The 16279-nt window shown below is 41.0% G+C and overlaps 1 protein-coding gene and 1 pseudogene across 1 annotated transcript; one reads left to right on the top strand and one right to left on the bottom strand.

The window, feature by feature from the left end:
* Nucleotides 1-272: 272 nt before the first annotated feature.
* LOC133251879 (olfactory receptor 1M1-like) lies at nucleotides 273-1667 on the bottom strand (annotated as a pseudogene).
* Nucleotides 1668-13517: 11850 nt separating this feature from the next.
* On the top strand, nucleotides 13518-14435 carry LOC133251962 (olfactory receptor 7G3-like). The gene has a single exon (XM_061424731.1). The coding sequence runs from the start codon at nucleotides 13518-13520 to the stop codon at nucleotides 14433-14435; it is 918 nt and encodes a 305-aa protein (XP_061280715.1).
* The last annotated feature ends 1844 nt before the right edge of the window (nucleotides 14436-16279 follow it).

Consider the following 16279-nt stretch of genomic DNA (forward strand, 5'->3'; position numbering starts at 1 on the left):
GTGGTTAAGAATCTGCCTGCAATGCAGGAGATGCAGGAGATGCAGGTTTGATCCCTGGGTAGGGAAGATCCCCTGGAGAAGGAAATGGCAACCCACTCCAATATTCTTGACAGAAAAATCCCACAGAAGGAGGAGCCTGGTGGGCTACAGTCCATGTTGTCACAAAGAGTCAGATGCCACTGAGTGCGTGCACGTGCACTCACACACACACACACACACTTGAGAAAATAGTTATAGGACCCTCCTGATGTTCCCTTTTAAACTTCTGCAATTCAAAATTCAGAATGGCTGCACTTCCAACTCTTGTAATTCCATACACTTGTCCAGGACCCTAGATTTTGAGGTCCTGCCCCTAGGAAGCTCCCAGATGACCTTGTGGTCATGAAGATGAGACAATTTTTTTTTCTCGTGAGATTCCTTAAGGCCCTCTTTAGGTCTCTGTTCCTCAAGTTGTAGATAAAGGGCTTCAGCATGGGGGTGACGGCAGTGTACATCACACCAGAGGCTTTCTCCTTCATGGCTGTGTAGACATATGAAGGACACAGACCCCAAAGGTAGTCATATAAAGGAGGGCAACCACAGAGAGGTGGGAGCTACAGGTGGAAAAGGTTTTCCTCCTGCCTTCTGCAGAGGGCAACTTCATGATAGCCACAATAATTTGAACGTAGGCAGCCAGAATGCAAATGAAAGGCATGGCTATGACCATCCCTATCACAATGAGCACAAAAATCTTGTTCACAGAGGTGTCAGTGCACGAAAGTCTGAAGAGCAGGGTGAGGTCACAGAAGTAGTGAGGCAACCCAGTATTGCCACAGAAAACCAGACGGGCCATCAGGAGGATGTGGGTGAGGGAGATGAAGCCAGAAAATACCCACGGGCCTCCAACCAGCAGGCCACAGAGGCGTGGGCTCATGATACTGGTATAGTGTAAGGGGTGACATATAGCCATGAACCTATCATAAGCCATCACGGCTATTAAGACACTGTCCATGATGCCAAAGAAATGAAAGAAGTACATTTGTGTCAGGCAGCAGGAATAAGAGATGGACTTGCTCTTGATTTGGATGCTCACCAGCATCTTGGGGACAGTGTCAGTGGCCAGGCAGAAATCAACCAAGGAGAGATTGGCCAAGAAGAAATACATGGGGGTGTGGAGGTGGAAGTCTGTGCTGATGGCCAGGATGATCAACAGGTTCCCCACTACAGTGACCACATACATGCAGAGAAACAGAGCAAAGAGGAGAGTCTCCTGTTCTGGCTTTTCTGAAAGTCCCAGGAGGATAAACTCAGAGGAGTTGGTTTGGTTGTCTGGTTCCATGGGTATGATTCTTCTGGAAGTATTGAAAAGGGAAAGTTACCTGAATGCTAGGACAATTATTCTGGCAGATTAAATAATTTTATTCCAAGTGTATTCAGTCAGTTCAGTTGCTCAGTTGTGTCTGACTCTTTGAGACCCCATGTACTGCAGCACACTAGGCTTCCCTGTCCATCACCAACTCCTGGAGCTTACTCAAACTCATATCCATTGAGTCGGTGATGCCATCCAACCATCTCATCCTCTGTTGTCCCCGTCTCCTCCCACCTTCAATCTTTTCCAGCATCAGGGTCTTTTCCAATGAGTTAGTTCTTTGAATCAAGTGGCCAAAGTACTGGAGTTTCAGCTTCAGCATTAGTCCCTCCAATAAATAGTCAGGACTTACTTCCTTTAGATGGACTGGTTGGATCTTCTTGGAGTCCAAGGGACTCTCAAGAGTCTTCTCCAATACCACAGTTCAAAAATATCAATTCTTCAACGTTCAGCTTTCTTTATAGGCTAACTCTCACATCCATACATGACTACTGGAAAAACCATAGCTTTGACTAGACAGACTTTGTTGGCAAAGTAATGTATCTTGCTTTTTAATATGCTGTCTAGATTGGTCATAGCATTTCTTTTGAGGAGCAAGCATCTTTTAATTTTATGGCTGCAGTCACCATCTGCAGTGATTTTGGAGCCCCCCAAAATAAAGTCTGCCACTGTTTCCACTGGTTCCCTATCTATTTGCCATGAAGTGATGGGACCAGATGCTATAATCTTAATTTTCTGAATGTTGAGTTTTAAGCCAACTTTTTCACTCTCTTCTTTCACTTTCATCAAGAGGCTCTTTAGTTCCTCTTCACTTTCTGCCATAAGGGTGGTGTCATCTGCATATCTGAGGTTATTGATATTTCTTCTGGCAATCTTGATTCCAGCTTGTGCTTCAATCAGCCCAGTGTTTCTCAAGATGTACTCTGCATAGAAGTTAAATAAGCAGGGTGACAATATACAGCCTTGACATACTCCTTTTCCTATTTGGAATCAGCCTGTTGTTCCATGCCCAGTTCTAACTGTTGCTTCCTGACCTGCATACAGGTTTCTCAAGAGGCAGGTCAGGTGGTCTGGTATTCCCATCTCTTTCAGAATTTTCCAGTTTGTTGTGATCCACATAGTCAAAGGCTTTGGCATAGTCAATAAAGCAGAAATAGATGTTTTTCTGGAACTCTCTTGCTATTTCGATGATCCAACAGATGTTGGCAATTTGCTCTTTGGATCCTTTGCCTTTTCTAAAACCAGCTTGAACACCTGGAAGTTCACGGTTCATGTACTGTTGAAACCTGGCTTGGAGAATTTTGAGCATTACTTTACTAGTGTGTGAGATGAATGCAATTGTGCGGTAGTTTGAACAGTCTTTGGTATTTCCTTTCTTTGTGATTGGAATGAAAACTGACCTTTACTATTTCCTTAATAGTATATACACAAACAGAACCAATGTTAAATAGGCCATACATAAAATTAGCCCTTAGTGTGTGCATTTGTAGGGTACATTCACCATAGTACCGCATGTACATATACAGGTAATATATATCTACCCGTATATGGAAACTACATTTTTGAGCTTAAATGTAGTATCAATTAGGAGAGGGGTAAAGCAATGCCTTTAAATATAGATTAAAAAAAAAAGAACTATAATACAATAACAATAAAAAATATGTTGAGGTAGGGTACTTGAAATTAATGTGAGCCAAGAAATGTTCAGGGAGAAGGTCAGTGTAAAGAATTATTCACAGCAAAAAGTTTTTCACTTCTGAGCCTTGCTCCTCAAGAATCTGAACTGCCCTGTGATCACATAAGAGTAAAAGAATTTGACTAATGAGGAGCTTTGGATATTGAACCCCCAAGAGACAGAGAGACTGCAAATAAGTCTGCCTTTGACCACCCCACTCAAAAGCCCTCCCAGGTCATGTGAAACACACCTGACGCTAGTCACAAGGACCATCATTTTTGCCCAGGAGCCCGGTGCTTCACTGTCTTTCTGTGCTACTTGAATGGACCCAGAGCTTCCATTTTTCCTCCTTCACATCCAGGGAAGAACTGAATGTCATCACTTAGTGTTGGCACCATGCGCTTTGGAGTCCTCTATTTCATGTTCTGCAAATAGGGACGGGCATTTGTTTAGCAGTCGATCTGGGGGCAGCTATGAGGTGAGTTCCTGAAGAAGATGAGCAGAGCTGGGTTACCTGGGAGGGGCTGCTAATGGCCCATCAATCTCCCTGGTCTATTTCCTTGTACCTTTGCACTTATGTGTGACTGTCTCTCATTCTGCTGATCTACTCTGATCCCAAAGTCCAGGGACTTTTTCCATCCTCAAGATTAATCTGCTTGCTCAACCTGAAGAATGTTCTAAACTTCTCTTACATGCCCTTTATTACTTTGTCAAGGGGCAGAGGGGTGCACCCAGCTTCTGCTTTCCTTCCCATTGCTGGCTCATGATACCACTTTATAGAAGAAAAGTTAGTATTGAAAATATTTCATGATTATGAATAATCTAAGAAAGAAGAGGTGGACAATGAAGCAGATCCCAGTCTACTGGTTTCTCTTTAGCAATGTATGAAATATCTTAAAGTGCAGAGCGCCATAGAATACATAAGCATCTATCCATGCTTCCAGGATTAGTAAAATTTTTGTTTTGTCATCAGAGCTCTTTTATTTATCTATTTTATTTTTGGCTGTGCTGGGTCTTTGTTGCTTCTTGGGCTTTTCTCTGGTTGCAGAAGCAGGGGCTATTGTCTAGTTGTGGGGCTTGGACTTCTTATTGCAGTGGCTTCTCTTATAGAGAATGGGCTTCAGGGTGCACAGGCTTTAACACTTCTGGTTCCTGGCTCTAGAGCACAGGCTCGATAGTTGTGGCGCACAGGCTTGGTTGCTCCTTGGCATGTGGCATCTTCCTGGACCAGTGATTGAACCCGTGTCTCCTGCCTGCTGCATTGGCAGGAAGATTCTTTACCACTGAGCCACCAGAGAAACCCCAGAGTTCTTTTATTAAATTAACAAAAATGTGAATAAATAGAATCTATCTTTTTTTAAAAATTTTATTTTATTTTTAAACTTTACATAATTTTATTAGTTTTGCCAAATATCAAATTGAATCCGCCACGTTCACTTTCATCCCCAGAGGCAACCACAATCTTGAATTTGGTTGTTCTCCATGTGTTATTTAAAATTGTTTTACACATTTCGTGTGTGTGTTTGGGTGTAAAAGGCAATAATGATAGTGCCCCACTATAGGAAAAAGGATAATTTAAATAGTGATGTAATAAGACATAGAAGCAAGGTAAGATAGTTAATGAACCAGAAAAAGCTGTACCAAGACATTAAACACTATTTTATTTTATTATTTTTTTTATTAAAGTTTTTTTTTTAATTTTTAAAAAAATTTTTTTTAAAATTTTATTTTATTTTTAAACTTTACATAATTGTATTAGTTTTGCCAAATATCAAAATGAATCCGCCACAGGCATACATGTGTTCCCCATCCTGAACCCTCCTCCCTCCTCCCTCCCCACACCATCCCTCTGGGTCGTCCCAGTGCACCAGCCCCAAGCATCCAGTATCGCGCATTGAACCTGGACTGGCAACTCGTTTCTTACATGATATTCTACATGTTTCAATGTCACTCTCCCAAATCTTCCCACCCTCTCCCTCTCCCACAGAGTCCATAAGACTGTTCTATACATCAGTGTCTCTTTTGCTGTCTCGTACACCAGGTTATTGTTACCATCTTTCTAAATTCCATATATATGCGTTAGTATACTGTATTTCTGTTTTTCCTTCTGGCTTACTTCACTCTGTATAATAGGCTCCTAAACACTATTTTAAAATGCGAAATTCCATGTACAATGTGTAAAGAGTAAATGCAGAACAAGAATATAATTTATGAGTACTTAGTCATCATATTAAAATCAGAGGAGAATAGTGAACACCAAGTTCATTATCATGATTCCCTTTGGGAATGAAAAATAATTGAGGATATGAAAAAAAAATTCTTTAAAATATCTACCTCAAATTATGGCAATATATTTTAACTTAGTGGTCCTTAGCGGGTGGACTTTGTTATCTGTACTTTTTTATGCTTGCAATGTTTCATAATAAGAATTGAACTTTTAATATTTTGTTATTTTAAAGCATTTAAATTGTATTGTGGTATAGATGTCTTTAGGGGCAAATTCTTTCTCTGAAGTTTTTATTTGGGTTGATATATCGAAGTCTAACTTATTCACTTTAATTGTGACATGTTTTATCATGTGTCCATGAGAAAGGAGCATTAATCACTGATGTCATTTGAATTATGCACTCCTTTTTCTCCGGGGTTTCCCTGGTGGCTCAGATGGTAAAGGGTCTGCCTGCAATTTGGAGATGTAGGTTTGATCCCTTGGTCAAGAAGATTCCCTGGAGTAGGAAATGGCAACCTACTCCAGGATTTTTGCCTGGAGAATTCCTGTTTCTCTATCTAAGCAAGATTCCCAACAGGAGTTTCAGCATATCCGTTTTTCCCTGAAAATTACAGTTATCATGCTAAAGATATTCTTCCTTTCTCCTCTCTTCCTTTGTCTTACTCTTCCAATTACTTTTCTTCTATAATAAACCATGCCTGGTGGTGCCACTTGTGTCCATTGCAGAAACAAATCACAATAAGTAATATTAAGAGTGTCTTGTATATAAAACACTGTACTTGTGACTTTTGTCTGCTCATCCTTCCTGCATTCCCGTAAGGTTTCATGATGGTTCTTATTGTCCAAATGGGATTGGGGCTTCTCCCACAGTTGAAAAAATTTCCTCGTTTACAGAGCAAGTGCTGGAGACATAATTAAACTCAGGAGCAACTGAGTCAAAATCTTTAGTGATGCTGTTACAGTTGCTGCTGCTTCTGCTGCTGCTGCTAAGTCGCTTCAGTCATGTCCGACTCTGTGCGACCCCATAGACGGCAGCCCACCAGGCTCCCCAGTCCCTGGGATTCCCCAGGCAAGAATACTGGAGTGGGTTGTCATTTCCTTCTCCAATGCATAAAATTAAAAATCAAAGTGAAGTCACTCAGTCGTGTCCGACTCTTAGTGACCCCATGGACTGCAGCCTACCAGGCTCCTCCGTCCATGGGATTTTCCAGGCAAGAGTACTGGAGTGGGGTGCCATTGCCTTCTCCAGTTACAGTTGCTAGCTTTTATAATTTAATGTTAAGAGCACATATTTTGTCATTGTTGAAGCAGAGTTTACCGAGGGCCAATCAGTTCCAAATATCAGTATCCTGATGAGCTATTCGAGGTTTTCCAGGTGGCTCAGCGGTAAAGAATCTGCTGGCCAGTTCAGGAGACATGGGTTCAATCCCTGGGTCAGGAAAATCCCTTGTAGAAGGAAATGGCAACCTACTCCAGTGTTTTGCCTGGGAAATCCCATGGACAGAGGAACCTGGAAGGCCAAAATCACAGAGTTGGACACAACTTAGTGACTAAACACAACAATTAAACTCAGAGTGAGTTTAGTTACAACAATGGAGCTATTCCTGTCATAAACTTTTTCTAAAACATTGGTTCACCAGAATATTTGACATAATCATTGATGCACCCAGGACACAGTCAAATACCTCTTGCATGTTTCAGGTGAACCAATGGTTATATTCTTAGGAACTCACCATAACACAGAAAGTTGGAATGCTCTTGAGTTGATCCTGATATATAAAGGATTGTTTTGGGAGCAAGTGGGCAAGGCTTCCTGACCTAGACATAGATGGGGCACTTACAGTCATAGAAGAAAGATGTTCTGAAGTGCCATACTAATTTTCCACATTTCTTTTCCTAATATTGTCAGTTTTTATACAACAGAGACAGATGTGCCCCCAACAAAAGCAATATGGAACCAATCATATTGCTGAGTTTGATTATTTCCGTGTGTATGCTCAGTCGTGTCTGACTCTTTGTGACCATGTGGGCTTTAACCGGCCAGGCTCCTCTGTCCATGGAATGTTCCAGGCAAGAATAATGGAGTAGCTTGCCATTTCCTACTCCAGGGGATCTTCCCGATCCAGGGATCAAACCCGGTTCTCCCACATTGCAGGCAGATTCTTTACTGTCTGAGCCACCAGGATGCCCAATTATTTCCATGAAAGTGAAAGTGTTAGTCACTCTGTCCTGTCTGACTCTTTTCAACCCCATCTGAACCACCAGGGAAGCCCCATAGTCTACCATAAAAAGAAGGAAATGAACGCAGGGACAGATCTCACTGGCTGGGCTACAATGGAAGGAAAAACAAAAAAGAAAAGGAGAAAGAGATTTACAAGTAATTGTCCATTAATGGAGATAACGGACATCTCTTAAACTTGTTAGTTTAAGATCTCCAGGGGATCTTCCCAACCCAGGGATTGAACCAGGGTCTCCTGCATTGCAGGCAAATTCTTTACCATCTAAGCAGCTATATGCATACATAAATCCCCTCCTTCTCGACCCTCTCCCACCACACCCATCCTATAGCATCCTTCTAGGTTATTACAGAGCACCGAGCTGAGCTCCCTGTGCTACACAGCCGGATCCCACTAGCCAGTTACTTTACACATTGTAGTGTATGAAACACATTGTAGTGTATGAATGCCAGCGCTACTCTCCCAATTCTTCCCGCCTTCCCCTTCCCCCACTGTGTCCACATGTCCTTTCTCTACATCTGCATTTCTATTCCTGTCCTTCAAATAGGTTCGTGTATACCATTTTTCTAGATTCCATACATGTGCATTAATATACAACATTTGTTTTTCTCTTTCTGACTTACTTCACTCTGTATAACAAGGTCTAAGTTCATCCACCTCACAGTAACTGACTCAAATTCATTCCTTTTTATGGCTGAATAATATTTCATTGTGCATATGTACTACAACTTCTTTATCCATTCATCTATTGATGGACATATAGGTTGCTTCCATGTCCTGGCTATTGTAAATAGTGCTGCATTAAACATTGGGGCACATGTGTCTTTTTTTAAATAATGGTTTTCTCTGGGTATACTGGGGCTTCCCAGGTGGCGCTAATGGTAAAGAACCCACCTGCCAATACAGGAGACATTAAGAGATGCAGGTTCGATCCCTGAGTCAGGAAGATCCCCTGGAGAAGAGCATGGCAACCCACCCACTCCAGTATTCTTGTCTGGAGAATCCCAAGGACAGAAGAGCCTGGTGCGCTACAGTTCATGGGGTCGCAGAGTCAGACACCACTGAAGTGACTTAGCACTCATGCATGCAGAGTATAATAAGCCATTTTACTGATATGTTAAGTTCCACAGTTATCAAAGTTTCCAGGTATCTGAATGTAGGATTCTCACTTTGCTCTTTCTATTTTAAGACTGATTGACAATTGTCTCCCTCTTCCTACTGTTGTTGTAGCAATTCTTCTGTCAAGCAGACTGGACACTTGTGTTGGGAGATTTTATCTTCCTCACTCCAGGACTGTGCTTTAACACGCCAACAGATTGTTGCTTTTTAGTTAATTTTGCCTTCATTTAAAAAATGCCATGCACTTTCTATTTCCTGCAATTCTTCTTTTTTGGAATATATAAGTAATCTCATCATATTATATGTTAAATACTCTTGGGAGAAAAGAGAGTCTCATTCACATAATAGCTTATGTTTTCAAGTAGCATATTCTTTTTTTTAAAGAATATTTATTTATTTTTGGGTACACTGAGTCTTCACTGCTGCACACAGCCTTTCTCTAGTCGCAGCAAGTAGGGGCTACTCTCTGTTGCTGTGCACAGGCTTCTCATTGTTGTTGGCTTCTCCTGTTGCAGGGCACAGATTCTAGAGCATGGGCTCTGTAGTTGTGGTGCACGGGCTTCGTTGCTCTGCAGCATGTGGGATCTTCCCAGACCAGGGATCGTACCCAAGTCCCCTGCATTGGCAGGTGGATTCTTAACCACTGGACTCCCAAAGTCCTCAAGTATCATATTCTAATCTTGATCTCAGGTTCTGAGTGTGGACTCTTTCCTGTTGCTGTCACATCTGGATACCACCCTTGTGGTCAGATGTTAGAAGAGTTTTAAAATCAGGGTAAGGATTTATTAGGTGGAAGTTTTCAAAGGCAAGTGATGGAATTTGGTCAACCCTTCCTGATACATAAATCTGTACTCCCCGATGCTTGCATCACCCAGTGGCAGGAGTTCAATTCTAGAGTCTGGAAACCTGAGTGCGAATCACTTCACCAGCTCTTGCTGGAGTGCCAAGTATTTTGCATCCATACCTCATACCGTCATCTCACTTTACCTTTATCTTTCCATGGGGCCATAGATAAACAGGAGGATGTTAGAAGAACCTGATTCATAGGTCAACAGAGAATAAAATTAGTTAGAACGACATATTGACAATGTACGAGATTTGCCATAGTACCTCCTTGCCAAGATTTGGTATTGATTCGTATCATTTTTTTTTTCATGTTTACCAATTTTGTGCTTAGTTGCTCAGTCACGTCAGACTCTTTGTGACCCTATGGGCTGTAGCCCTCGAGGCTCCTCTGTCCATGGAACTTTTGAGGCAAGAATACTGGAGCGGGTTGCCATTTCCTATTCTAAGGGATCTTTCCGACTTAGGGATCGAACCCACGTCTCTTGCATCTCTTGCACTGGCAGGTGGATTCTTTGCTACTAGTGTCACCTGGGAAGCCCCCTTACCAACTGTACTGAAGTATAGTTATAGTACATCACCCACTGTAAGCGTATGAGTCCATGATTTCAGTAAATTTATAGAGTTGTGCGATTATCAGCATAATCCGGTTTTAGAACATTTCCATCACTTGGAAAAAGCTCCCTCATTGCCTTTCACATTTAATGTTCACTCCCACCCTTACAGTTTGACCAATACTTTTCTGCTTTCTGTCTCTATAAACTTGTCTTATGGGGACATTTCATATAGATGGAATCACATAATATGTAGTTTTTTGTCTCTATCTTCTTTCACTTAGCATGAAAGGTTCCTGTTCATTCATAACATGTATCAGCAATTTGTCCCCTTTAACTGCTTCATGGTATTCCATTGTTAATGATATTCCATTGTATGGAAATACTTTTTTCCCCCTCCATTCTTCGGTTAATGGGCATTTGGATTCCTTCTACTTTTCACTACGGTGAATGATGTTATGAGCATTCGTATATGTAAATGTCTATGTGAACACATGTTTGCATTTCTCTTGGGTAAATGCTTAGGCATGAGACTGCTAAGTCATATAGTATTTGTTCTTAAATTTTTAAGAAATTTTTTGTGGCTGTACTATTTTGTATTCTCAGCAACTTCAGTTTCTCCACTTAGTAGTGTCTGCTTTATTATAATAATAATAATTAATATTATTAGAGTCTATCTAATGGGTGTCGTAGTGGCATCTCACTGAAGCTTCATTTGCATTTTCCTAATGACTGATATTCAGCACATTTTATGTAATTTTTTGACCATTCATGTATCTTTTTTTGAGAAACATCTATTAAGAATATTGTCCATTTTAAAAATTTGAGTTACTTGTCTTTATTATTCAGTTGTAAGAGTGCTTTAAATTTTTTAATATAAGCTCTTTATCAAACAGTTGCAGAAAGAATTCGTGAGAATGAGAAAAGTGCTGAAAAATATGCCTCACACTAGAACACTGTGCTGGTGGTAGTGTGAGCAGTTAATAATACATTTATTTCAGTGATACCTGTTAATGCCATTATTAACTACAATGCTTATAGCACAGTTTTGTGATAAGAATTCAATGAGGCATAAATGGAAAGGGAGAAGAAAGGATAGAATTTGATGACCATTGAAAAGGGAGTGGTTGAACTGAGTTTTGGACATGAATTCCCAGAGCACTGAGAGAACACAGATCAGTCAGGCCATCATTTTCCCCATTAAATGTGCTGGGTCTGCACGAGCACGTGAACGAGTTGATTTTCTAGTCCCGCATTGATCTGGGCTCCAGAAGACTGGTCTTCAAAGTAAAACCTAATCCAGCAACAACAACATTTAGAAATTTGTTAGAAAGGCAGATTTTGAGTCCCATGCCCAATCTTCTGAAATTCATATTCTGAATTTCATATTCTGGGGCCAGCAATATGGGTTTGGACAGACGCTCCAGTGGATTTTGATGCAAGAAACAGTTTGAAAAAAGAAAGGCAGATTTTGAGTTCCATGCCCAATCTTCTGAAATTCATATTCTGAATTTCATATTCTGGGGCCAGCAATATGGATTTGGACAGACGCTCCAGTGGATTTTGATGCAAGAAACAGTTTGAAAAACTCTACTCTAAAGCCCATGTTTAATATGCGTATGGTTTGTGTGTGTGTGTGTTATTTTATTTTTGGGCTTCCCAGGTGGCTCAGTTGGTAAAGAATCTGCCTGCAATGCAGGAGGCCTGGGTTCTATCCCTGTGTTGGGAAGATCTTCTGGAGAAGGGAAAGGCTACCCACTCCAGTATCCTGGCCTGAAGAATGCCATGGACTGTATAGCCCAAGGGATTCCAAAGAGTTGAACACGACTGAGTGATTTTCACTTCACTATTTTATTTTTAAAATTTTTATTAGGGACTCGTTTCATACATGATATTATACATGTTTCAATGCCATTCTCCCAAATCTCCCCACCCTCTCCCTCTCCCACAGAGTCCACAAGACTGATCTATACGAGTCGCCAGTCCAGGTTCGATGCACGATACTGGATGCTTGGGGCTGGTGCACTGGGATGACCCAGAGGGAGGGTATGGGGAGGGAGGAGGGAGGAGGGAGGAGGGTTCAGGATGGGGAACACAGGTATACCTGTGGCGGATTCATTTCGATATTTGGCAAAACTAATACAATATTGTAAAGTTTAAAAACAAAATAAAATAAAAAAATTGTATTGGGGTATAGCTGATTTACAATGTTGTGTTAGTTTCAGGAGGTGTACAGCAAAGTAAATTAGTTATACATATATTCATTCTTTTAAAAAATATTTATTTACTTATTTATTTTTGGCTGTACCAGGCCTTAGTTACAGCACACAGGCTTTAGTTATGTGGTGAGGGTTCCAGGGCGCGAGGACTCAGTAATTGTGGGGCATGGGCTCAGTAGTTGTGTCTTGGGGGCTTAATGATCCAAGGGCATATGGGATCTTAGTTCCCCAACAAGGGTTTGAACCCATGTCCTATGCATTGGAAGGTGGATTCTTCACCACTGGACCATCAAGCGGAGTCCCTATCCACTTTTTTTTTAGGATTCTTTTCCCATATAGTCATTACAGAGTACTGAGTAGAGTTTCCTGTGCTATACAGTAGATCCTTATTAGTTATCTATTTTTATGTATAAATATATATCATTTAGCTATCTATAAAATAGATACTAGTTTATATAAAATAATGTGTATATTCCTGGAGAAGGAAATGGCAACCCACTCCAGTATTCTTGCCTGGAGAACCTCATGAACAGAGAAGCCTGGAGGGTCCATGGGGTCACAAAGAGTTGGACATGACTTACGACTGAACAACAGTGTGTGTATGTCAGTCCCAGTCTCCCAATTTATCCCTCCATCCCCCTTCCCTATGCTTGATTTTGTTTTCCCTGCTTGCTGGTTGGAAGCTTTGGAGGATTCCCAAGGAATAAGCTATACATTGTTCCATATTTTATTTCTATTAGTTGGTACAATGTGGGAAAGAATAAATTAGTTTAGAGGGAGTACAGAGGACAGAAAGAAAAGAGGTTGAGAAAGTAAGACTAAAAGAGGGACAGAAGGTAAAGAAAAAGATGAAAAATATTTTCAGTTCAGTTTACAATGTAGATGTTATAGTGTTCTAAAAGAATGGGTTCTTGTACATCATTTATGTGTCCTATCACATGTATTTGTTCTTTTTTTAAAAAAATTTTAGTTTAAATTGGAGTATAGCCGATTAACAAACAATGTTGTGATAGTTTCAGGTGAACAGTGAAGATACTCAGCCATACATGCACATGTATCCATTTTCCCCCACACTCCCCTCCCATCCAGGCTGCCGCATAGCATTGAGCAGAGTTCCTTGTGCTATAGAGTAGGTCCTTGGTTATCCATTTTAAATATAGCAGTGTGTACCTGTCCATCCCAAAGTCCTTAACTATCCCTTCCCCCCAGCAATCATAAATTCGTTCTCTAGGTCTGTGAGTCTGTTTCTGTTTTCACGTTTTGTTTTTTTTTTTCTCATCAGACTCAGCCACAACATGGAAACCAAAAACCAAACAGATATAGCAGAATTTCTCCTCCTTGGTCTCTCAGAAGATCCAGAAGAGCAGCCCCTCCTCTTCGGTCTATTCCTGACCATATATCTGGTCACTGCGCTTGGCAACCTGCTCATCATGCTGGCCATTGGCTCTGACTCCCACCTCCACACCCCCATGTACTTCTTCCTCTCCCATCTGTCCTTCACTGACCTCTGTTTCAGCACCACCACAGTCCCCAAGATGCTTGTGAACATTGAAAGACGGAGCAAATCCATCAGTTACATAGGCTGCCTCACCCAGGTTTGTTTTGTCCTCTTATTTGCAGGCTTGGAAAACTTTCTCCTGGCAGCGATGGCCTGTGACCGCTATGTGGCCATCTGCCACACACTGAGGTACGTTGTCATCATGAACCCCCGCCTCTGTGGCCTGTTGATTCTACTCTCCCTGGTCATTAGCAGTGCAGATGCCCTGCTCCACACTCTGATGGTATTACGACTGTCCTTCTGCACAGAGCTGGAAATCCCCCATTTCTTCTGTGAACTGGATCAGGTCATCAAGCTGGCATGTTCTGATACCCTCATCAATAACATCCTGGTATATTTAGTGACTAGCATATTGGGTGGTGTTCCTCTCCTTGGCATTATCTTCTCTTACACTCAAATTGTCTCCTCCATTCTGAGAATGCCCTCAGCTGGTGGGAAATATAAAGCCTTTTCCACCTGTGGATCTCATCTCTCTGTGGTTTCCTTATTTTATGGGACAGCTTTTGGAGTGTACATTAGTTCTGCACTTACACACTCTTCCAAGGAGACAGCAATAGCCTCATTGATGTACACGGTGGTCCCTCCAATGTTGAACCCCTTCATCTACAGCCTGAGGAACAGAGACATGAAGCAAGCCTTGCGGAAACTTATCTGAGGAACATCTTTTGTAGTTGTGTCACCTACCTTGTACTTGGGCTCCAGTATGAGTCAACAAACAAGAATAATAGGTTGGACCAAATGCCTGACTCTTACTTCACCAAAGTGCTGCAGTGATGAAATTCCAAAATAACTAAAACAGTTCAATTTAGGCTTGAAAACTGACTTTGCTCTTCTCTAATATTGAGATGTTTAAAATGTGTGTGAACTTTTTGATTATGACTTTTTGGTCAGGTTCTATCAAATTAAAACCTGAATTAGGCATTCTTTCTATAGTGATACTGAGGGGAATGTTTTTAGGAGAATGGTTGGGATAGAAAGAGGACACTGATTACAAAATATTGTAATTATGTGAAGGGATGGATATGATCATTATTCTGGCTGCAGTAGTAATTTCATTAGGTTTATATATCAAATTATCATGTTAATTTCCATTGATTATCTGTTTTACATAGCCAGTGGAAATTAACAGGACAATTTGATATATATACCTAATGGAATTATAACATTGATATATGGCAGAAATGAAACCAATATTGTAATGCAATTATACTTCAATTAAAAATAAGGGTAATTTAACTTGTCATGTTAAACAACTCAAATGAATATATATTTTTTACTTACTTATTTTATTTTGGCCGCACTGGGTCTTCATTGCGGCCTATAGGCTTTCTCTGGTTGTGGAGCATGGAGCCAGTTGCCCTACTACCTGTGGGATCTTGGCTCTCCCAGCAAGAATTGAGCCTGTGTCCCATGAATTGGAAGGTGGATTCTTAACCACTGGACCACCAGGGACGTCCCAGTATGTATTTTTAAAAAGAGGTGGAGAGGAAAACATAGTGTCCTCTTAGCGTCTCGGGGTGAGACAATTAGTTAACATGAATTTGGGAAAAAAGAAGGAATTTATCAAACTAAAGTCCTTTTTTGTTTGTTTCCTTTCCTATGCAAAAGCTTTTAGTTTCTGGTAGCTTCCTTGTTTGTTTATTTCTTAAAGATTTTCTTTTTTTTTTTTTTACTCTCAGTTCAGTTCAGTTCAGTTCAGTTGCTCAGTCGTGTCTGACTCTTTGTGACCCCATGAATCGCAGCACGCCAGGCCTCCCTGTCCATCACCATCTCCCGGAGTTCACTCAAACTCACGTCCATCGAGTCGGTGATGCCATCCAGCCATCTCATCCTCTGTCGTCCCCTTCTCCTCCTGCCCCCAATCCCTCCCAGTAGCAGAGTCTTTTCCAATGAGTCAACTCTTTGCATGAGGTGGCCAAAGGACATAATTCAATCCAAAGTTCTCCAATGTGGAGAAAATGTATGTTGAATCTATTATGTGAAAATTGAGAAAAGGTGATAACAAAAGTCTAAAAAGGGAGTAGGAAGTCTGTGTATATTGACCACAGAGGAAAATCAGGTTGTGCTCTATAAAACTGAGGTGAGAAATTAAGAAACAGAAAACATTCAACAGTTCTAGAATTGCACCATGAAGGTTGAGTGTCAGAGAATTGATATATTTGAACTGTGGTGCTAGAGAAGACTCTTGAGAGTTCCTTGGACAGCAAGGAGATCAAATCAGTCAATCCTATAGGAAATCAACCCTGAATATTCATTGGCAGGACTGATGCTGAAGCTGAAGCTTCAATACTTTGACCACCTGATGTGAAGAGCTGACTCACTGGAAAAGACTATCAAAGATAGCAGCCCCTGCTCACTGCAACTAGAGAAAATCCACATGCAGCAAAGGAGACCCGAGCAGCAAAAAAAAAAAAAAAAAAATTTTAAAAAGAGGAAAAGATTGTCAGCCTTAAGAAGGAAAAAGGAAATTGAGCAAAGTTCACTTGGATACTTCAAATG

Source organism: Bos javanicus, chromosome 7 (assembly GCF_032452875.1).
Source record: "Bos javanicus breed banteng chromosome 7, ARS-OSU_banteng_1.0, whole genome shotgun sequence".
NCBI classification, from domain to species: domain Eukaryota; kingdom Metazoa; phylum Chordata; class Mammalia; order Artiodactyla; family Bovidae; genus Bos; species Bos javanicus.